Genomic DNA, 24,103 nt, shown 5'->3' on the forward strand with positions numbered 1-24,103 from the left:
ATGATTAGAACCAAGCCAGTCTTTCTGCATCATGTCCATTTATTGCACAAGGAAGAGGCATCATTTTATCCTAAATTCACTCCCCTGTTTCTGCCTCTGGCATTCTCTCTCCAAATGTGCTTTCCAATTTCTCATTTTCATTCTCCTTCCTCCCCTCATTTAGCTCTTGCTCTCTCTCCCTCTCTATCCCCAATAGCTCCCCTTGGCAATAGCCATTTAAGCAACAATCAACAATTACTAATGCTGATACTCCTCTGCTTAACTGAACACGATAATGGGACTTCTATAAAGGAAAATTTCACACCAAATGGTTTGGGGGACGGGACAGGCAGGGAACGGGACATGAAGCAATTCTCTTTTGAAGCTTTCCCTAGCACTGCATGTTAAGAAAGACAGGTATCTGCAGTGTCTGTCGACAGGCTTGCATTCCTGAGCAGATATTTTTCAAAAGTTACTATTGAGCATTGTGTCAACATGTTGAAAATTCCTTGTGCTGTCCAACCAGAGCCAGGGCCCATAAATGAAGGGAGTGGGGCCACAAAAAAAACATTGTTCAGAGCAGGTTATCTCCAGTCTCTTTCAGTTCCATCATCAAGAAGCTTGAGAAGCTGAATTATTTTGCATCGAGTATCATACTTACAAGGTACTTTTAAGGTACACAGAGAGAAATAGAGTCTGTGAAGCAGCAGACCAAATATATATAATGCCAAACCTTGGCATTTGTTGAGTACTTTTAATTTGAAATAATTTATTTTTAAGTCCTTGTCTCCCTTAGACAGATGTATTGCTCTCACTTAACATGAAAATCAGTATTAATTAGGCCAGCAAGTGTTGCACTTTCCCATTAGAAGAGATGCTGGTTTAAACTCTTCTGGGATATGAGCCAAGTACTTGACAGTTGTGCTACAGGCTTTATTACATTTGCATTCCCCTTACTCCCTACTTTCAACAACAACAACAAAAAGTAGAGCAAACTTTTTTGAGTACCTAGCTCAACATAAAGTTCTTTTTAGGGTTCTGTCTCCAGACATTAGAAACTGGAATAAGTTATGTAAATCAGTTGAATCTGAAAATGTTTACAGGTTGGTGTATGGAAATTCCACTGTGTCTAATTTGACCATGTATTAGACAAGACAGCACCTTCAGTAGATTTTAGGAATCAGTTACAATTGATTATTGATGATGCTTGAAGATGAGTGATTGGATAATTGCCTGAATGTGCGTGTTGTGTGGCTGGTGAACCATTTTACATGTAATTTATTTTTCTTTTCTTTTTTAAAGTCATAATGATTATCAAGTTTTATCTGGAATTATTTCTGTTCTTTTCCCCTCAACCTGAATCGGTCACTATGTCCAACTATGAAATAAACTGGAACTTCTTTTTTTAATCAAATTTTATTACAAGTTTCAAACACAGAATACAATAAAAGCCAAACTAATCTACAGAAGAGAAATAATAAAAAAGGCAAGAATAAAAAAGGAATAAAATAAAGAAGAAAGGAAACTCCTATTAGCCCCATCCAGCATGGTCCATGGTCAGGGGTGAGAGTAGTTAAAAGCCAACATCTGGAGGGTCATGTGCAGTTCCAGCAGCTGTAGCCTTGGAAGCACAAGAACTGGGACTGAGCCTTCCTCTGTTACAATACAAAGGAGGAGTCAAATGCCCAAGTACTAATATATAGAAAGAAACATCAGCAGCTAGTATATCAAACTTACCTGAGCTCATTATGAAAGAAGCAAACTAATCAGTTCTGGCATATTTATCCAAGATATGTGAATCTCAAAATACAAACCAGGAGGATAGCAGAAAGTAGCACATCACAGTTGCGCTAGGAGCAGATGAGTTGGCACAGAGATCTTTTGATGGACAGGAATCAGAAAACGGAGCAGGGATTGATAGCTTTTTCCATTTCATTTTCTATCTTTTTCCCATGGTTACATGTTCTGCTCAGGCTCTCTTCCGTTATTTTCCATTTAAAATTTATATAATGTGTTTTCCTCATGCAGCTATCAGTTGCTACAATTTCAAGTAAACCTTTTTTCTTTTATTGATGCATGTCATCACATCTAGATTCTTTTCTTCATTTTTGATGGGTGCTTGAATGTGCATCAGTGTGTGGATGCCGGTTTTCTTCACCGCTGCTTTTAATGGTGTGTGCATTTGGATGCTGCCTGCAAGAGGGAAAAGGACAAGTCTTTCCCTTCAGTAAAGCCCAGTGAATGAGGTGAAATTGACATTACTTTCGTCAGTTTCATTTCTTGCTTTGCCTCTAATAACCTCAGAAGATTCTGATGTTTCAGCTCTGCACCTACTTACTCAGTAGAACATCAGCTTAAATCAATGAGATGATTTCAGAAGCATCCATTATGTAATTAAAATAAAAATCTAGCTATTCCTAAGATCCACTAGCAAAATCTAAACTGAATTGTCCTGTGTCTCTTTATCACATGTGCAAGGCACAAACATCCTTAATAAAGTTGTTCCCCATTTATTACAGAAAGCTCTATATCCTTATTTAAGGGGGAGAGATGCAATTAGCTTTATGTGCCATGGAGATGAAAGGGAAAATTCACCTGCTAAATGTGTACATATCAGGTACATATCAGTTAAACATTTAGAAATCTTGTCATAATATGTTGGCATCCCTAAATCTCAGGCCCACTTGAAAAACACAGCCTCTGAACCATGTGCCCTCTCCCCCAATCTCAGCTGTTTGATTATTGTTGATGGGTTTCTTTAAAAAGGCATTTTGTACATGCTTAAATACATTCTTGTCTTTGCTGTACACCCACCCCCACAGTCTCAGTGGTGCCTTGTGAAGCACGGTTTCCCATAGGAATGCATTGAAAATCAATTAATGCGTTCCTATGGAGACCGCCTTCAGACCAGGTCCAGGGGACAGTCTGTCCCCGGACCTCTTCTGAAGGCTGGCGGGGGGAGAAGGACTTTTCTCCCCACCGCCAGCCTTCAGAACAGCCTTCTGAAGGCTGGCGGTGGGAAGAAAAGCCCTTCTCCCGCCGCCAGCCTTCAGAAGAGTTCGCGCAGGACTGCCTAGGCTGCGGACAGCAGCCTGCTGCCCGGCGCGAGGGGCGCTCTGAAGCAGAGCGCCCCTCGCGCGGGGCAGACATCTGCAGCTTGGGGAGCCCTGCAGGAGTTCCCCGCAGGGCTCTCCAAGCTGCGGATAGCAGCCTGCTGCCCCGCGCGAGGGGCGCTCTGCTTCAGAGCGCCCCTCGCGCGGGGCAGACATTCGCAGCTTGGGGAGCCCTGCAGGACTTCCCCGCAGGGCTCTCCAAGCTGCGGATAGGGGTAGCAGGCTGCTATCCGCAAGCTGTGGATAGGGGCAGCAGGCTGCTATCCGCAGCTTGGAGAGCCCTGCGGGGAACTCCTGCAGGGCTCCCCAAGCTGCGGAAGTCTGCCCGGCGTGAGGGGCGCTCTGAAGCAGAGCGCCCCTCGCGCGGGGCAGCAGGCTGCTATCCGCAGCCTAGGCAGCCCTGCGGGAACTCTTCTGAAGGCTGGCGGGGGAGAAGGGCTTTTCTTCCCACCGCCAGCCTTCAGAACAGCCTTCTGAATGTTGGCGGTGGGGAGGAAAGCCCTCCTCCCACCGCAAGCCTTCAGGACAGGTCCGGGAACAGAGGAGAAGGCGTGCTGCGCTTCCCCACTGTCCCCAGAGATTTCCCTATGGGCTTTCGTCTTGCGAAGCAAGCCCATAGGGAAATTCGTCTTGCGAAGCCGCTAAAAATCGGAAAACCCTTTCGTCTTGCGGGTTTTTCGTTTAGCGAGGCATTCGTCTTGCGGGGCACCACTGTATTCTGAGTTGACCCACTCAGGTGAATTGGTAAAACTTTATTGCACTACAGCAGAGGTGGGGGAACTTTTCTGGCCTGTGGGGCTGGTCTTTATTTCCCCACCCTAGAGGACTGCAGCTGACAGGTGGGCAGTTAATCACCTGACATCCCTATGACATCAGGTGATTCTGTACTTTGAAGCCCTGGCTGTTGGGACTTCAAAGCACAACAAAGGGCTGTTTGAGAGACCTTTTGCAAACAGGCCCACACCGTTCTTCAAACTTCTGATGTCAGGTGTAAGGCAGAGAGATGTGGCTTGCCCATAAATGCATCACAGGCCATGATTGGCTAGAGAACAGTATACAGTGGTACCTTGGGTTACATGTGCTTCAGGTTACAGACTCCGCTAACCCAGAAATAGTACCTCGGGTTAAGAACTTTGCTTAACCCAGCAGCAGCAGGAGGCCCCATTAGCTAAAGTGGTGCTTCAGGTTAAGAACACTTTCAGGTTAAGAACGGACCTCCGGAACGAATTAAGTACTTAACCCGAGGTACCACTTGTAAAGGGGAAATAGGATGAAATTGATTAATCTCTTTTTTATATTAAAAAAAAAAAACCTTTAAAAATTAACTATGCACTATCAGCAGCTATAGGACATTTTGTATCCCACTCTTTCTTCATGGAACAGAAAGCCACACATTATTTTAACAGTCCCCTTGTTATGAGATCATGACTGGCAACTTAAGGCCATGCAGTGAGCTTGAAGGCTAATTACATTTAGGAACAAAGCTCCAAGCAGACTCCAAGGACTCAGTGAAATCCCCAGGTGGATTAAAAGTGATTTAAATTAGATGCAGGGAAATGCAAACATATCCCAATGGAGTTGTTCAGCTCAGAAGAAATCATTCAGTGTACAATTGGGTCTAAAGGGCAAAGAATCCTGGTGGCGGGTTATGCAAAGAAGCAAGATGTTGAAGTGTGTTTGTATTTGAAGGAGAGGCCCCTAATTGCGTAGATTGTTGCTCAAGAATCAGAGTGATGAGAATACCCTCCTTTTCAATTGTGGAAGAGAATGACAACATTTCCCCAAGTACCTTTAAATCTGGATGCATCACTTGTAAATGTTAATTCCACATAGACGGTGGAGGGAAAGCATTCTTAGTTATATGTGCATGCCAGTCAGCGCAGGTTCCTTAATTTAGTTTATAGAACCAGCAAATTGCAACTACAACAACAACAGCAACAAAACTAATTACACCACCACTTGTGGAAAATAGCCTAAGACTGTTTGGAGGGCCTTGATTTCTCAAGCAGGATACCTCAAAACCTCCAACGGGCCTAGATTCAAGAGCCTGCAGCCCTTATGACAGATAACATACATTCACTGCTAAACGAATAGCAGAAAAGTCCAATAATTTGAGAACTGTTTGAATGCATTTGGTTTATTTTCTTTATCCGAAGCCTTGCCAAAAAGAAATTGTAGTGTTTTTCAGCAGAGTAAAGAAATTGTTGGTGTATATTTCTGTGCATGAATACACAAAATATATGACACACTTCTGAGACATTTTAAGACTGGGAACTTTGGGAACTATTCAGAAATTGGACACTGGCACCTGTGAATCCTTGTAGCCAAACTGTGCTCTGCTACTTGGCGTGAAAACTCTAAAACATTCTTTTATTTCAAATCCATTTATATGCTGAGACTAATGTAGGCTGAATAAAAATTACATGGCACTTTGTTCTGCATCTAACATGTGGGTCTGTACTGTAAGAAATATTAATTGATGTATGCAAGATTATATAACTCCAGGTTTTCATCAGGACAGTGATCTACTGGATCGTCGAAAACACTGCTTTGGTGTCCAGTCTGAAACGGGAGAGGATCTCTACTTTTCTGTGGAATTAGAATGTGACCTCATATTATGGGAAAAGGCCTTCCAATCAGCAACTTTTTTAGAAGTGGAACGAATACAGGTAAGAACCATGCGGTGTCAAATTCATTTTTGGTTATTATTATGCAATACATTTTATGTGATAGTCAGTGCTTTTTTCTGGGGGGACGCAGGGGTATGCATACCCCTAAACATTTTGTGAATCTAAGTTTGGTCTCATTGAGGGGCAGTATTTCAATATGAGTGGGAAAATGAGAGAACCCCTAAACATTTTTTCTTTTTTCTTTTTTTTAAAAAGCACTGGTGATAGTGATAGTTATTACCAAAGACTTTTTTTGGGGGGAGGGGGGAGGTTTGGAATATTTAATGGGAAAAAGAGTTAATGATATACTACATATTGTTTCCATACAGGAAAAAAATCTCATTTGAAAACAAAACAAGATAGGGTTCTGTATACACTTTTAGTTTTTGAAACCCAAACATTGAAAGCACTAATGAGATTAGGTGTGGTTGTTTGATATGTTCTTGGCCAAACCAAAATGGCGGTTCAGCAGCTAGAAGCATTGAGTTGTAGCCTTCTGTTATTTTGCTTATTTTCTTAGCTTTCGCTTTGGAAATGAAAAGTATCTGCTAATGAGATAAGGATAAACAATGGTGTGGCAGTACGGTGCATCCCAGTAGTGGGGCTAGAAGCTTGAATCTGGGAAACTTGGGCCCAGATTATCCATGAAGCTTGTTGTATGGCCTTGGGCTAGTCACTATCAGCATAGCGGTTCTGATCTCATGGTAGAATTTATTCAAGAGGACAAAGAGAAATTGGAATTTTATGGGATGGTAAAGGAGAAATCAGGACTTATAGAATCATAGACTTGTAGGGTTGGAAGGTATTCATCTAGTCCAGGCATGGCAAAACTTGGCCCTTCAGTTGTTTGGGGACTACAGTTCCCATCATCCCTGACCACTGGTCCTGTTAGCTAGGGATGATGGGAGTTGTAGTCCCCAAAACAGCTGGAGGGCCAAGTTTGGCCATGCCTGATCTAGCCCAACCCCTGCAATACAAGAATCTTTCCCACAGTTGTCCCTGAGTGGACTCACACCAACAACATTCTGGTTGACAGTGAGATGTATGTTACCAAGTCCTGATTTCAGGGTGGCAGAAGAACTTGGGAGTCACTATGTTGTTACGTAAATATTTATAAGAATAGAACATCTATTATTTTATTATACTTCATCCTTTTGAAATACATAGGATGTTTGGATGGGTATCTCTTATATTAATGGGTATCGTTTACATCCATTCCTGTTCTAGTAAGTCAGCTTTCTCCCTTCTCCCCAACTTATCCAGGATCAAAATAGTGTCACGGATCACAAATAATGCACTTTTAATGCAAGTATTACGATTCTGCAATACTGATTGATGAACGACTCCCCTCCCCTCTAACCCTGTAAACCTCTTAGCCCATTTTCAATTAATTACAATGTGTTTCAAGTTGATATGCACCCAGTGTTTGGCAGATCAATCAGATTGATTCAGTTGGCAGAGGCACAACCTGGTTACTATTTTGAGTTTTTACATGTACAGAATAGTGCCAAAGCTCCTTCTTTTCACATAGAAACCTGGGAAAATCACCTAGTGTCTTGAGGGCAGGGAATGCTTCTCTGTAATATAATGGGGCAACCTTTACAAAAGAAAATGCATCTCGTTAGGAAATGTATGCAGTGGTGTGTTCTACTTGTTGAATAATGGATTTGCAGATAGTTCATCTCACTCAGATCAGTAGGATATCAGTAGGATATGCACTACAGCTTTGTTTAAATCATAGTCATAATGTACAACTATTAAGGTAAAGGGACCCCTGACCATTAGGTCCAGTCGTGGCCAACTCTGGGGTTGCGGCGCTCATCTCGCTTTATTGGCCAAGGGTACAGCTTCCGGGTCATGTGGCCAGCATGACTAGTTTATCCTAATTTGTACCTTTATGAACTTTTTAATAATTCAAACTTACATTTATGATTTTGTTCCAACACTGATTTTTGAAAACTGGAATTCTGGCATGAACTTAGTAGCCAAGAGTCTCTGAACCTTTTCCATTTTAGAAATGGGCTTGGATGAGCTTTTTCCTCCATTGAATTCTCTCCCACTTTAAACATCTCCTACTAAGCTATAGTATACTTCAGGTTTTGGGGCCTGAGGAACATAATGCTTCAGTTTCTGCTCCTGAACTAGGGCAACTGAATTATTCACAGACCCAGTTTTAAGATTCTGTACTTTTTGCACATGGTAGATTAAATATTGAGTTGCCTCTTATATGGGAAACTTTCATTCCGAATAGGGTTTTTTTTTTCATCTTTTTCAGCGTGTGAAATCAATAATCAAAAGCAAATAATTCACTCTTTTTATGGCAGGTGTAATGTTTTAACAGTTTATATTAGATCTGTACGAACTTTGACATTATGTGCTCTCTTGGCAGCATTCTTCAATTTATTCTCTCCAAGTTCACAGCAAAGGGGATTAATTAAAGTAAGCTGAAAAGCTACAGGTGAAATAAAACCTCTGATTAGGAGCCAGAGAGTGAGAGGCTAGAGACTGACCCTTTACCACTCTAACCTGTGGTGCACATTAATATCTCTTTACCAATTTGTGACAGCTGCTCAAAGCCCGTTATAATCTTTCACCTTTCAATATTTCCTGCTAGGAGTTGTGCTTGTTACTCATAGCTTTGTAGCTGGGGGAGTGGGGAGGGGAAGACTGATCCTTAGGTGAAGTGATTGATGGAGCAAATCTAGCACTTGCAGAGGTATTGAACTGCTAAATTAGAACACTAAGGTGGATGGCCAGTGCGTTTAGAACAGAACTTTCCTTCAGTCTAAAGTTACTTCCTCATGCTTACCTGCCACACAGGTTAAAGCAGGTGTGGGGAACCTCTGGCTCGCCACGTGTTGAAAATGGCAGCTCCCATCAGCCCCAGCCAGCAGGGCTGATGGTCAGGAATTATGAGAGCTGTAGGTCAGCATCATCCAGAGGGCCACAGGTTCCTCACACCTGTGTTTTAAAGTAACCCACATCACTTCTTCAACACAAGGTGCCACTGCAGTCCTTTACATAAAGAAGTTACTTTGCCCAGAAATTTGAGATAGGGGTACGTTTATGAATGTGTGTAACAGTGAGCATCCAAACCCTAAAGTAAGGTATCTGAGGGACTGAAAAGAATTATGAGGCTCTGTTTCCAGAACAATGATCTCTGTGTTTTAATCATTTTTATAATTGAAGGATATGACAAAAGGAAGCAATTGTGGGGTGTGTTTTTTTTTGCAAGTTAATAAAATTAAACATTTATGCCCATAACATTTATTACTACATAATAGACTAAATGTTAATAAAACTTACATGAAGTTGGTGAGCTTTAACAAGCAGTTGAGTCACAAATATGGCTGCTTATGAGGCTTTCCATTGATTACTTCGTTTTTTATTTTTCTCTGTGGAATGATTTGTTTCACCCACAAAATAAAAAATCATTTATTTTCTCCTATTACGTTTACTGGGTGTTTTATGTACTAGTTTTTGCTAATCATTTTAAGCCCAGTATTTAATTTTATTTCTCTTACAATAAACATTTTCCGGAAATCTTGCAAAAAAAAGAGACAGCATCTGCATCTATGTACTCTGCTCTAAATTTTCCAACTTTGATAGGACTAATAATAATTAACTGGATGCAGGAATGCAGTTGTTATTGTTTTAGTTGAGTGCAATTCACATATACACAAATGTGTAATGGTGTATGCTAAGTTTGATTCCAATGGCAGACTTCAATTTCTCTGGATTGCATTCAGAGGCTTGGAATCAAAGTTCCTTGCACATGAATATGAAAGGTGCTTCGACATATTGGGGGTGGGGGGAGCAATGATTCCTAGCAGCCGTCCCTCACATGCTGTTTCACCTCAGGAATTCTCGTTCCACACCCAGTAAGCATGGAATGCCTTTGCCCACCAGCACTGGGGCCCATAGACTGCAGCAAAATGCCCTTGCAAAGGGGAGAGGAAAGCCTTCCACTTGGGGCCCGCCCACCCTCTGGTTAGAACCTTCACTGAGCAATTTTGAGTAGCTGGTTGCCAGGGCCGGAAATAATTTTTTTCACTCAACCTGATTGGCACTTCCCTCTCACCTTTTCCCCAGTGAAATTATGGTCTTCCTTTGTTAGGCGGAACAACATTGTTTGTTGAGGGCAGAAATGGTATTAGGCACGATCCACATAGGATGGGAGAGCCCATAAAGGGCCTGAGGAGACAATTGACCATGGCACCTCCAAGCTTGGGTTGAGGTGCCTGGTTGGAATCTGCACCCTGGTCACCCAGTGAGACCTTGCTTGCTTGGCTTGCACTACACAAAGTTCAGCACTGGCTGACTCCCATGAAATGGGTTTGGGGTGGTCCAAACCCAGGAGACCCGTTCCATCATGGAATGATTACATAATCCAGGCCCCAATGTCATGTCAACCCTTACCCTGCCTTTTGCTGTCAATAAAGATTTTATTCCATCACTGTTCTAGGGTCTGGTTATTTTGCTACTCTGATGGGTCACATATTGTGCCTGCCTGGGCCTTACCTTTTGAGGAGAGGAACAAGTGCCTGTTGTGGCAGGAAATAATGAAATCCCATGGATCAATTCTTCAGATCCATGCCAGTATTTATACTTTGTTGAGCCATGCCATATTCACCTGTGGAACACATGGCTCCAACATCTGAGCTATATCCAATTGTTTATCATGCTATATAGAAAATATGTCCCAGTAGTTTGAATTATAAATGATACTTTTTGAGGACTGCTCTGGCAATGGCAGTTGAGAAATGATTCATACTATCCATTTGCTAGCAGAGCTTTTCTAGAATGGACTCTTGCTCTTTTCATTCCATCTCCCCCCCCCCCCCGACTTTCCTTGCTTCCCACCAAATATTTGTGGTTGTCATGGGAGATAATAAAGTAATAATCTAAAGTCAACAGCCCTGGAGACGAATGCAGACTCAAGAAAGCTTGCCTCCTCAGCTATGGACCAAATTTCTGTGGCTCTTCTTCCATTCAACCCTACCTTTCCCCCACCTATTTGGGATGGGACAATTCCTTTAGCATCTGAAGATATCACACTTTAGTTTGTCTTATTTTTATGCCTTTGCCAACATCTAAACATGGGCTGCCTAGAATTACTTGAAAAAGCTGTCCCACACGAAGGTGGTGCATATTGAATGGCACTTGTTTCAAAACACTGCTGTTCCAAAGAGCTCTAGTAACCCTTTTGGTTTGATAAGGGAATTAGACACCTGACACATACTTTGCAACCTGCATATGTTTACAAAATGATCACTTTTAAAAATGTGGATGTATAGCATATAAGTAGTGCAATGAATACCCATCTCAGTGTCCCAACTAACTGGTTATTCTTGGTGTGTTCTATTCTGTTCCAAATATGGGAATGTACCTGGGCTGTTTACAGGGACCTTCTAGGAAGCTTTGGAAGACTGACAGCATTGGATTTGCCCCTCTCATCCATGTGAACTCATTTGTGATCTCTGTATGGGCTAAGAATCTAGAGTCAGCCCTTCAGGCTCCCTTCTTTTCATGTGCAAAAAGCAGTGGCACGGAGAGATATCTCTCACTCTATGCTCCTCCTCTCCACTCTTTATTTCCCCCCCTTGAATTTTGCCCTGATGCTGAGTAGGGCTATCTTCAAAAAGTGTGGCAACTGTGTGAGTAAAGTTCTTGACCTTCGCAGTCACTGCCTCACATGCCTCAAAGAGGCTGACATCATTAAAATGTGAAAGTTTTTTTGCAGAGGTCTTGCAGAAAGTGCTCAGGAAACAAATCGTTGCCACCATGGACATTTCTCCCAAAGGCCATGCAGTAATTGATACTATGCAGGGGTGTAAAGGAAGGGATCCAGCATACCCAGTCTTCCAGAGCTTTCTAGAAAGTTCCACCAGTAGGTTGTGCAGGTGCTTTTCCATATCTTGACTGCATTTACAGGTGAGCCACTTTAGGTTTTGATGTTATTTGTTTGTTTATTGAAATCATATTAGTTATGAATTATATGATTTGAGAGAATTTTTTGGGGGGGATGCTGTTGTCAGAAAACAGAAATCTGAATTTAAATTGATAGGAATCACTTTGCAGTGGACAATTTAATTAGCGATCAAATTATTTCTGCTTGGCAGTTTCTGTTTAAACATTTATTTTGTATAAAAAGTCCTTAAGTCATTGTTCTTCTAGCTCTAAACTAGGGTTTCCATCAGTCTCAGAAGCATTTCAAGAGATTTGTCTCTGACTTTAATGTGAAAAGGTAGCATCTTTCATAAGCACTTCTGTCATGAGTAGCTTGGCCTTTTCAAGCTCTGCTGTGCACTTCACATCTTGACAATGATGTTCTGATCAGAAAAATACCTAATTTGCGCTGAGCAGTACTAGCTTGGCATTAGGAACCAGAAGCCAACTATCAAACAAGGAGCTCAGTGGGAGTATGTAATTTGTTGTTAACTGAAACTCAGTGTTGAACAGTTTCATTTTATCAATGCAAACCAAAATGTCACACTGCATGGGGGGGGGGGGGGGTTGGAGAAATAAGAAACTCAAAATAAAGGTAGTTCTTCCGATTTCCTTAAATGTTAGAAGTGCTGTATTAGCAACTTGCTGGCAATGGAAGTTTGGTCATTTGCCCTTATCAACACATTTCCTGACATAAATTATTTGAAAATGAATTGGGGGGGGGTCAACTATAATACAAATCATAAAAATAGATAAATGCAGGTCCATCAAATAGTTAGATTGAAGTTCACAAGAGCCTCACTAGGAAAATTCAGGGAACCTAAGAGTCTTCTTATCCCTTGTCTTCTTTGATGAGCCATTACATCAACAGCAAATACCTAGTCATTATATATTTTGTTTACATACTCACTTCCAATAAAATATGTTTATCTTGCATTAAAGTAATGGGACATAAAAGCTGCATATAAAAGTGCCTCTTTATTTACCAAAGGTGCATGTGTCCCCAGTCATATGTGAGAGATGTATTCCATGTGAGATCAGAAATTAGGAGGTGATGCATTTCACTCTCAATTACTTCATTTACATTGAGGAATGGGCAAAGACAGTTGAATTCCAATAAAGTGGTACCTTGGTATACAAACTTAATCCGTTCTGGAAGTCCATTCTTAAAAAAAAGCATTCTTAAACCAAGGCGTGCTTTCCCATAGCAGCGGGGGACTCAGTTTACAAATGGAACACACTCAACAGGAAGTGAAATATGTTCTTATTCCAAGGCAAAGTTCACAAACCAAAACACCTACTTCCAGGTTTGCAGTGTTCTTAATTCAAGTTGTCCATAAAGTACCACTGTATTTACTTACCTACTATGCTAAATTGTAGCCAGATAGTCAGGGGTGGCACATCCTGCTTCACCACTTGAGGAAAAATGGGAAGTGTTGCATTGCAGTGCTGCCGCCGCCACCCCTACAACCCCCTGCCTGTTTCTGCCGCTGCTGCCTGCTATTCTGCCTCCACACTCAGCCCCTATGTGTTTTCCATGTAGGTAGAGGTGGAAGCTCTCTTTCATGGAATGCAAATAGCCAGTTGATTGAATGTCTAAGGGTTTGTGTTATTTGCAAAGATGTATTTTGTACTTGCCAGGGCTAATTAGTAACTAAACAGGTATTTCCCCTTAGCTATAATTTTTCAAAATACATGTACTCAACTGAAGTGCTATCTAACATGCTGTGTTTTTCAATCTTTCCTAGTGCAAAACATATGCCTGTGTTCTGGAGAGTCATCTTATGGGGCTTACCATAGACTTTGGCATGGGTTTCGTATGCTTTGATGCTGCAACAAAGGTAAGGCCATGAGAAGATGTTCACATGCTATTAATGATTCATTTCCAATAATTATCTTTTAAATTGAGCCATTGCTTGAAGTCTGTCACTATGTTGTCTATGCCTTCCCCCATATGAACCAACCTGGACCCTGTGATCATAATCTGATGCTCTCCATGAGAGGTCCTGAGGGTGGCAACACGAGAATGGGCCTTATCTGCAGTGGATCCCTGCTTGTGGAAGCTCTCCTCAGGGAGGCTTCGTTACATATCTTTAAGTACCAGGCAAAAACACCAGATTTTAGGCTAATTTAACAATCTATGGCATTTAAAACTTGGGGGTATTGTTTTTATTTGTTACTATGGTATGTATTTTTTTGTTTTTATATTGTGAAGCACCCTGTGATCCTCAGATGAAGGGTAGTATAGAGATTTAATAAATAATAATTTTATCCTATCACATTCTAAATATGTTTTTAAAATAGTTTCTGCAGGACTTATTTCTGTAGAATGTTCTTGAGATGGAATGCATGACTTGATCCTTTTCTACAGCCCCTGCTCTTCTACTTGTTCCATCTCCTTTCCTTTTCTCTCCCTCTTCTCCATGAACATCATAAAGCACACAATTCAAAAGCTCTAAAGGGACAAACTTCTAGAGATATGGCCAAAGTTCACATGACGTTTGGCATTCAATATGGCATTCCATTTGAAGAGAAGCATTGAATCTCTGGAATTCTTTTCCAGTTTAGTTTAGTTTTTTTCTAATTCAGTTCAGAGATGAACTCCTTCTTTACCTAATCTCTCTTACCTGGTAGCAGGTGCTGCTGCTCTGGTGGCAGAGAATGTGCAGAGACATCTTTCCTTGCCTCACCCTCCTTCCCACAGCAGCAATCTTGATGCCAGGAGCTTGGGGAAATATAAACCCTTCATACTGTTACCACAAGAGCAGAAAGTGCTGCCACTGGGATTTGGGTGCTTATGAGAAGTGGGGAGGGGGGAGCAGCATTAAGCACTGCACTCACACTGATGCCATTGGGAGAATGACAGAGTCCATTCTTGCTTTTAACTGGTTAAGAATAAACTCAGCCAATTTTCCAGTCTCAAGGAGGAAGGGGAGAAACTCATTTTGACAAGCCCAATTATAAATGTAATCCATGCAAACTTGCCCATTGTTACAAATTTCTTAAACAAATGAGAAAAGGGACTGAAGCTTTTAGCATGCAGACAATATGCTTTTGAATCATAGCCCTTCATTCCGTGGCCCTGATTGAGGGAGCCAGAAGCAGAGAATGGGGTTTTGGTTGTGTTCTTGACGTTTCCCCCTCCATAGTAAGAGCTCTGACAGTGCTGATAACCTATAATGCATTCAAAAAAAAGTTGCCTGTGCCAGCTTCTGTTTCCTACTCCCACTCACAACAAATGATATGGAGTGAAATAGGTTTCTACTTGCAGATTGTTTTCTCTGGATCAGGGTGATTGTTTTATTATCTAGATGTTAATAGAAAAATCACAATCCACATTGGTCAAATGTCAAGATTGTACTCTCTCTATGAGAGTCATGAAAAACAAAGCACAGTTTGTTTTTCTTCTTCCATGGTGCTACTTTCCTCTAAAATCTCTTTCAACACCGTTTCCTCTGATAGAATCCATCAGATAGGAAACTGCACTAACAAAACTATTAACATAGTTATGGCTTCGGATTTATATTTTCAAAACAGAAGAAACCATACACAGATATCTTAATCAACATATCCAGCTGGCAACAGTGTCAGAATAAGAGAAATATCACCTGCCTTCCAGACAGAAACCATTAGAATCAGCCTCAGTCCTTGTAATATTTTCTCTAGCCTTATAAAATCCTACTTTGCTCACTCACCTGAAGCAAGTAATTTGCTTTGACAGGCCACTGACATACTATCAGCTTTTACATTATCATGATTACCGCAAGCCTGATCTATACTTCACTGAAGTCAGTGGGTGCCTTTCCATTGATTTTTCTCCCCCCCCCCACTGCCAAAATATACCCCAAGCCTCCTCAAAGAATACTGCAGATTATTTTCCCAAGGTATTTACTTGACCAGAAGAATAAATTTGGTTTGGAACCTATCACATACCCCCATCCATATTCTCTTTGTGTACATTACTGTGCTTTTATTATTAAGAGCTGGGCCAAATTTCTGACAGCTTCAATTTTCATGTCAAAAATTGCACTTCTGATCAATCAGGGCCTTTATTGATCAGCTAAGCAATGTGCAGGAAAATTGTGAGAGTTTCTGCATGTATCATCCATATCAGTACACAAATCACTGCTCAGCGGTGTTGAAAAGTCCCTGATCTGGCCCACAAGAAAATGCCAGAAGGGTTTTGAGATCTCTGAGCTTTTCTCACCAAACTTTGAGAGAGCCTCTGACTCAACTGAGTGAATCCATTTCTTGAGGACATGGTGAGGTGGGGGCTGTCACCAGTCACATGAATTGTAGGAGAAGGCTTGCCCACAGAAAGCAGATAAAGGGACTAAGCCCAAGATTTTGGTCCAATTAGGAAGCTTCCTTGAGGTTGGTGACACAAGCATAGGAATTCAACAGCTTTTTTCTGACATTCTGCTCACTGCTAACAATAATACAAGAGGAGGAACCGATTGCTCAGGGTTCCAGATCACATGGGAGCTTGTACTATGAAGGTTCCTACCTCACAGCAATGGTATTTTTCAGTAGAAAGCTACTGCTACCCAATATTATTGATCTTTACAATTTATTACTTGTGGCAGCAACACTCATAACAGCATATCATAATCTATCCTGGTATTTTTATTTTTTTGAGAAACTCAAAAAGCCTTTACGTTATCTTTGAAATTCATGAGTGAAGACAAAATCCTACTGCTGCTTTTCCTTTTATGATGCCAGTAAAGTTGAATAATTCAAACTTGAGATCCTTACCTTTTTATCTCTCCTGCCATTCATCGAAAACCGGGGGGTTGGGGTGATGAGTGATGGCCTTTGGGTTTCAAAGCCTTTGTAGTTCTTGATTATTATTACTTCACTTTTCTATAGCAAACAACATCTAAAGTAGCTAGCAAGAAGTGTAAACACAAAGCATACAAATATTAAAATTACACGAAGCACAAATTAATTATTCTTTAGTAAGCATCCTTTGGATTACTATGGATCAAATACAGAAGCCAGGATCAATTCCTGTGGCTCAAGCAGACAAACAAGCCAAAGCTGGTTAAAAAGTGCAGGCTGAATCCAGGAGCATATCCATCTGTACATACCTTGGAAGAAAAAGCATCTTCATCCAGAAGAGATTGGATACTCATCTTCAAATGAATGGAGCCTTTAACAGCATTTCCATCTTATCTGGATGAAGTATCAAGTTGTTCACCCCCCACCAATTCTTCCCTGGTACCATATGCCAGTTCAAGACTGTCACCTACCACTTTGTGTTCAGAAAATGGAAATGTGTCATTATCATTATATTGATGGTAGTTTAGTCGTTGTTTCAGTTCCCATATTGTAATTTTCTGTCCAAAAGAGCAATCAACTCCCTACAGTCTTTATTGGAATCCAGTATCATGGCTTTGCTGTATAGTATGTATTGTTAGGGTTTCATTACCACTATCACCAAACTAGGAAATATTTATGTAACACTCCCCGCCCCTTTAGCCTGAGCATAACTATGCATAAATTATGCTTGGTATGAAAAAGGTGACTGAAACACTGGAAGTTGTGGTCATTAATAGAAACACTAGAAGCTGCCTTATTTCAAAACAGACCACTGCACTGATAAAGCAGCAGATCTCCAGGGTTTCTGATGCGGGATATTTTCATTCCTAACTGGAGATGCAGCCAATTAAACCTTGGACCACTTTCATGCAAACCAGATGCTGTACCCCTGAGTTGTAGCCCTTCCCCATAAACATAAAAGGCTACCTTATACCAAGTCAGATGATTGGTCCATTTTGCTTAGTAATCTTGACACTGATTGGCAGTGGCTGTCCAGGGTTTCAGGCAGGCAATCTTCTCCAGCCCTACCTGGAGTTGCCAGAGATTGAACCCATGACCTTCTGCAGGCAAACTTGATTCTCTACCACAAAAGACAAACAAAAGAAAGTCCTTTTCACATCACAGAGTTAACTGAATGGAAGTTGTTGCCACTAGATGTAAGAGAGAGGGCTTCAGAGGGTAATAAAAATTAATTCACAGAGGATATGCCTATGAATGACTATTAACCATGGCAGCTAAACTGTACCTTCAAATTCAGAGGCAGCTTGTCTCAGAATATTATTTGTTGTGGGGCAAACAAGAGAACAGATGCCTTCTTGACATATTTGTAGAATTCCCAAAAGCATCCGGCTGATCACTTCTAGAAGCAGGATGCTGGACTCGATGGATCCTTGGTGTTATCCAAGAGGGATATTCTTGGTTTTGAAATTCCTCAACCCACAAAGCCAGATGGCTTTAGCAGCTTCCATGTTTTCTGAAATCAGGTCATTATTAGCTGGCAATGAAGCTAACCCTGCAGCTTCCAATTAAAATTAAATCACTTGTGCCAAACAAGGAAAAAAGCAAGTGCCTAAGAAGTAATCAGGATTCTTCACCACTCCAAACCCAGCACCTGGCACACTTGAGGGTAGCTTTCATTTTGGTCGGAACGAGCTGGCATGATGGGATGGCTGATACACTGCCTATTTCCCAGAGTGCCAATTCCAAGCTCTGCTAAGTAGCAAAGCTTTGTAACAAAAGTGAATTCAAGGAAGGATGTATTAAGCCCATCTTGGAACAGTGTGTTTGCATGATACAATGTCAAGAGCAATAAGAATGTGATGCTTTTAGAGGTTTTTTTCCAATTAGATGTATCCTCTAATAAAATCAAGAGGAACAGATGTTTCTAACAAGAGCTATGTCAGCCTCATTTGGATGTAATGCAAAACTATAATTGAGTGTTGCAGGAATGAGCCTGGGCTTCATTAGCCACCCTGCCCTCTGTTTTCCTCTAGTGCAGGCACAAGGAGAACAGTAGTTTTCACTTCCATTTTTAACTAACCAGAGTTTAACTAACCAAATCCCAACAAACCCATGGTTTAGGAAGTTGGTTTATTTTCCTAGGCCTGCAGCCCCCCAGATGCTGTTGAACTACAACTCCCATCAGCCTTGTCCGCAGTGTCTGGATCTGGTGGGAGTTGTAGTGCAACAACAACTGCAGAGCTACAGGTTGGCCACCCCAACTCTACATTATGGTTCAGATGAACCTCTTTGAAGTTTGGATGTAACAATACACTGGGTAAATCAGAATGGAAACCAAAGTTTCCAATTTCCTCCTTGCAGCCATACGAGAAGAGGAAATGAGGAGCACACAAGTCCAGAGCTCAGGCAGTTAATGCTAAACCATTTCACACCAGGCCTGTGAGAATCAACAAATTAGGTAGGAAGTTCAGGTTTCCTGACATAGGGTAAAATATGTTCAGCCAGTTGTAGTATGAAATGTCAAATTAATAATGTTTCCTAGCAAGTGCACATTGATAGTTCCCATTATTTTCATTTTGCTGAGAAGCAGTTCTTGAAATACTGCATTATCCTCGAATTTGGACTGGAAAATGAGAAGTTTTGTGATGATCAAAAGATCACAGAAAAGTTAGAGAGGGAGGGTGCTTATTAACTTTTTCTTGCAAATACTGTACATTTTGTTTGCTGGTGCCTGGATGGCCGCCATTGCATGGTTTGTAGTGGTTTTGTGCTTTGGTTTTTTTCCTGCTCACTTTTGACCTTCTGAACATGTGCATTTGTAACCCTCCTTTCAACAAAGCTTCCAGGGCAGCTTATGTAAACAGAATACAAAAAAAAACACCACTTGTTTTAAAAAACCAGCAGGCAATAGCAGAAATAATAATGATAGCTAGATAAAAGCAGCAAGAAATCATTTGATAGAAATGAAGGCCAACTGAGAAGCTAAAGCAGTCTAGGAAAACGAAAAGGTCTCTGCTGGATGTGAAGATGTGAAGGCAGGCACCAGGCAAACCCTCTCCCCTTGCTTTAGCCCCCCCCCATCACTATAGCCCTTCTAAGTCCATGATCCTTGCTACAATGTTGTGCAGGTGTCCTATGCCCAAACAGCATCTGCAAATGGACAATTAGGATCTTGCATCAAGTGCTTTCGAAGGGTAATGAAAGTGCATCAACAAATGAGACTATCAGGTGTGGGGCAAGTGGTCATGGTTTAGAGAAAGCAGCATTGTAAATTGGGACTCATACAGAGATTTCCCACCCAGCCCTGATTAATAAGCTTAGTCATCTTATAGCAATCTTATTGTGTCTAAAAAGTCTTCTGTAGAGGTCCATATGCAAGAAATTTCTTGAACAGAGATATAATACGCAGCTGCAAAGAAGCTGTTGTGGCTCTTTGACTTTGGAATCCTTCTCTAAGGAGTCACACCTAGTGCCAACATTACAATCTTTTCAAGACTTTGCTCTATATCCCAGGCATTTAGTTGGAACCGTTTTTGTTCTTTTGTTAAAATCTGAGAATGGGAAGTTGCACAATGTGTCATTGCTGAAATGAAGTTTATCGGTAGTCTAGAGGCAGGGGTAAAGCAAATGAAAGGCTGGAGATGACTGGTTAACATGCTTAATTTAACCCTCTGAAATTGATTGCAGTTATGGCCCAGAATGCTAGATTAGTTTGCAAAGATCAATCAGTGGATGTTTATTTCTTCAGATTAACACGGTTGTCACCATCTTGCCCTTCTTGTAAGCTTCCCTTAGGCATTAGTCCATAGCTAGAAACAGAATGATGAACCAGATGGCAAGTCTCAGCATAGCAATTTTATACCCAAGTTAAATATCTCACCCTCAGTGTCTGCTTCTTCACTTTGGGGTTAATAGTGACCTAGAGGAAATAAGGATTACAGAGCATTATCTCTATTAGTATTTTCCACATTAATGTGTGTGTGGGGGGGAGGAATCTTCTAATTTGTTTGCTAAATGTAAACCCTGCAGCTTAAATACAACTGTATTTTCAGGGAGGCTTCAATTAAACTAAAAAAAGAACTGCAGTACAAACAATTATAAAATTGTCCACCATTATAAAACCAGCAAGTGAAAATACAAAAAAATTACACTGAGGGCTTAAAACCCCAAAACTTGTATTTATCTGATGCTGAGCAGCAATACCTGTTACTTTTGGAAAGCCAAACTTATTCTGGCTATTGGAAACTTTATAACTTTTGGCTATAAATTTGCATTTATGAACTTCAGCTACCCAGCCCAGAGATCCCAATGTGCTCATTGTATATTACATTATAATATGTTCTAACATTTAGTATTAAACTGTTGTTTTAAGAACTGAGTGAACCTGTGTGAGGGAATCCTGACATCCAGAATGGAATGCTAAGACTGCTGTAAAAAGCTTGGATGCTACACTATTGTACCAAGTGTACATGATGCTGAGGCGTGCACCTGAATAAGTACTCCCACAGACCTGCCACTTTGCCAGAAATTTGAATATCTTCATAAGGCTTACATATAGCAGCCCATGTTTACATCTCGAAAACTTAAAGAAGGCCATTTATTCACATCCCGTATTCAGTGAATGCTGAAGGACTACCTCTTTCCCCTGGCCTTTGACACTTGAGATGTGTATTTTTAGAGAATACCCTATTTTTTATGTCTGTATGGAAACACTGTTTACCTTCCAGCCGGAGTGGTACCTATTTATCTACTTGCACTTTGATGTGCTTTCGAACTGCTAGGTTGGCAGGAGCTGGGACCGAGCAATGGGAGCTCACCCCCGTCGCGGGGATTCAAACCGCTGACCTTCTGATCCGCAAGTTCTAGGCTCTGTGGTTTAACCCACAGCGCCACCCGTGTCCCTTGATAGGTAGAGTTTGTAATATTTCATCATACTTTGGGGAACAATTTCTCTAAAGGCAGTTGGGTCCATTGCCCCAGGTTACAGTTTTGGAATTACAGATGGTTTCTTTGCTTTCACAAGAGCTGAATGAAGCCAAAGTCCCATGTGTGGCAATCTGATTGGTGTATTTGTCTCACCTAGAAATGGGCATACAGATATAGTTTGATAATGATGGGTAGAAAGAAGTTCTAAAGCACAAGATGATGGTCCTATGTTTTTCCCCTCAGGTAGGAAGCCATTTGGAAACCCTGCTCCATTACATAACATTCATCAGCTCATTTGGCCAATTTTATTGAAATGGAAGTTATCAGAACAATAACTTTGCACTAGGAAAATGAGTTAATCTGCAAATAAATAGGTGCTCAGGACAGGAGATGAAATTTACCACATCTTTGACATAGTGTAAATTGGGGTCTTCACTTTACTTCTATCTTTTGTTGTTAATGAGGGTCAGACGAAGCTAAAAGGATTTCAACGAACATTTCACAAATGCAGCCTGACTGCTCTGAACCAGACACTGTCAAAATGTAATGCAGTTTTATGATCAAAGAGATTTCGGAGCAGAGAACAATGCTCTTGTTTAATTTTATTATCATTGGTACGTTATAAAGTTCCCTAGAAGGACTTTTTCTCTGCCTATATTTTGTGTGCTGATGTTCCTGTGTATGTTTTTTCTTCTTCTTCTTCTTCTCTCCCCCCCCCCCCTTTAGGCTGTACTATGGCGGTACAAGTTTTCCCAGCTTAAAGGGTCTTCAGATGATGGCAAGAGCAAAATCAAATTCTTGTTCCAAAATCCAGATACTAAACAGATTGAAGCAAAGGTAAAAGTAAGAACTCCAATATGTTTCCCTTGTCTGAAGGATATTAGAACAAGTAATCAGGGGCAGGGAAGACAACAAAATTTGAGGCTCATGTACTGATGCTTAAATAACAAGATGAACACTCAGTTCTGTTGCTATTTTGTCTGAGAACTAGAAAAAGGTAAACTAAAAATCAGGCAGAGCTGCATGCAAAGCCAAGCCAAGCCGATAACTAGGTTGATGCATTGTAGTCTTCATTCAGTAGGGAATTGGACATTGAGAGGACAGTTCCTTCAGTGTAGAAGTCTGCCCCTCAGTAGCTAGTCCAGTTATTTAAGGTATTATCTATCTCTTAATACACATACAAAAAGGCTATTGCTGTAACCATACACACTGCTTGTACTCCGGGGAGGTCACTTGAGTGCTCCTAACATAGCACCCCCATGGGGTGTGCTCCATTGTCTCTTGAGACCGATGGATGCCAGCATGGGCCATCAACATGTTAACAGCTTGGCTTATCTCTGGCTAGCTATGTGAAGCTGCCTTGGCTTGTGATCCTAAACTGAATGCAACAGCACTTGGCTTTTAATTAACCAAACTTTTCTTACCTCATGAATTCATGAGCTTGCTCAAATTCCAGCTCTTTACTGGGTCTAGAGATTATGGAGAGTCTGCCCCTCCCCCAAACACATAACAGTACATTGTGATAAAGGGTGCTACGGATATTTATTAGGTATGCATTTCAACTTTGTGGTTTGGCAGAGCTTAGCATATGCTATGAATGCTAAACTACCCAGGTGAAATTATGCCACATACTTACTTCATTTATTATATCAGGTAGCTGATGCCATTCCTGCTTCTCAGCCACCTGGTAACAACAGACTGTGCTGAGACAGAATTTGTACACCTTCCTTCCCTCTGATTCCTAATCTTTGTCAGAAAGCGTTGCTGTAACAACAGTTGTGGTGTGGGTGGGGGAATGCTAGTGGATTTGTCTATGTGCTGTGGATATACAACAGAAGGAATGGAGACTATTTACTTTAATAATAAAAAATTTATTATTTATACACCATCCAACTGGCTGGGCTGTTCCAGCCACTCTGGGCAGCTTGCAACACACATAAAAACATCAAACATTTAAAACTTCCCAATACAGGTCTGCCTTCAGAGGTCTTCTAAAAGTTGTATATTTATTTTTCTTCTTGAGATCTGATGGGAGGGCGGCACTGCTGAGAAGGCCCTCTGCCTGGTTCCCTGTAACCTCACTTCTCACAGTGAGGGAACCACCAGAAGGCCCTAGGCGCTGGACTTCAGTGTCCGGGCTGAACGATGGGGGTGACAGCACTCCTTCAGGTATACAAGGCCGAAGCCATTTAGGTTTTTGAAGGTCAGCACCAACCATTTGAATTGTGTGGCGCTGGTCTGAGTCCTAGAACTTTTGCATGTTATGAAGAAGCAGCTTCCTGTTTTATGCTTCTGTTATAACTTGCAAACCCTCAAAGTGAGAGACATCTGATGCTAGGACAGCTTATCTACAGGGAAGAAAATGGGGCAAGGGACAACAACCATATGTTCTTTTTTAGTGCCTCCTCATAGCATGTGAGTAAAGGATAAATTATTACAAGTACTGCTGTGAAAGCCTGTTCCCTGTAAAAGTGTTTGAGCATGTGTCTCAGGATTGCATAGAGCAGCATGCCAGAGCATTTTACATTTTCTGTCAGACTTTACTTCATAAAAGAGCAAATTCCCGTTCACCTGCACTTATACCTATATGTTTAATCAAGAACAGAGAATTCAAATGTGGGTTGTTGTGCAGTCACTGACAGAATATTTTATTGGCCAGTAGCTTTAACATTAACCTGTCTAGCA

The 24,103-nt window shown here is 41.2% G+C and overlaps 1 protein-coding gene across 4 annotated transcripts in view; it reads left to right on the forward strand.

The window, feature by feature from the left end:
* SNTG1 (syntrophin gamma 1) overlaps nt 1–24,103 on the forward strand; it is a 222,100-nt gene that overhangs the window by 184,904 nt on the left and 13,093 nt on the right. For all 4 annotated transcript variants that reach the window (XM_083622996.1, XM_083622995.1, XM_083622994.1 and 1 more), the window contains 3 exons: nt 5,609–5,761; nt 13,459–13,551; nt 22,145–22,255. In XM_083622996.1, the coding sequence (XP_083479122.1) occupies nt 5,609–5,761; nt 13,459–13,551; nt 22,145–22,255 (357 nt within the window). The remainder of the gene's footprint in view (nt 1–5,608; nt 5,762–13,458; nt 13,552–22,144; nt 22,256–24,103) is intronic.

Source organism: Podarcis filfolensis (genome assembly GCF_964270895.1).
Source record: "Podarcis filfolensis genome assembly, chromosome: 7".
Lineage (NCBI taxonomy): Eukaryota > Metazoa > Chordata > Lepidosauria > Squamata > Lacertidae > Podarcis > Podarcis filfolensis.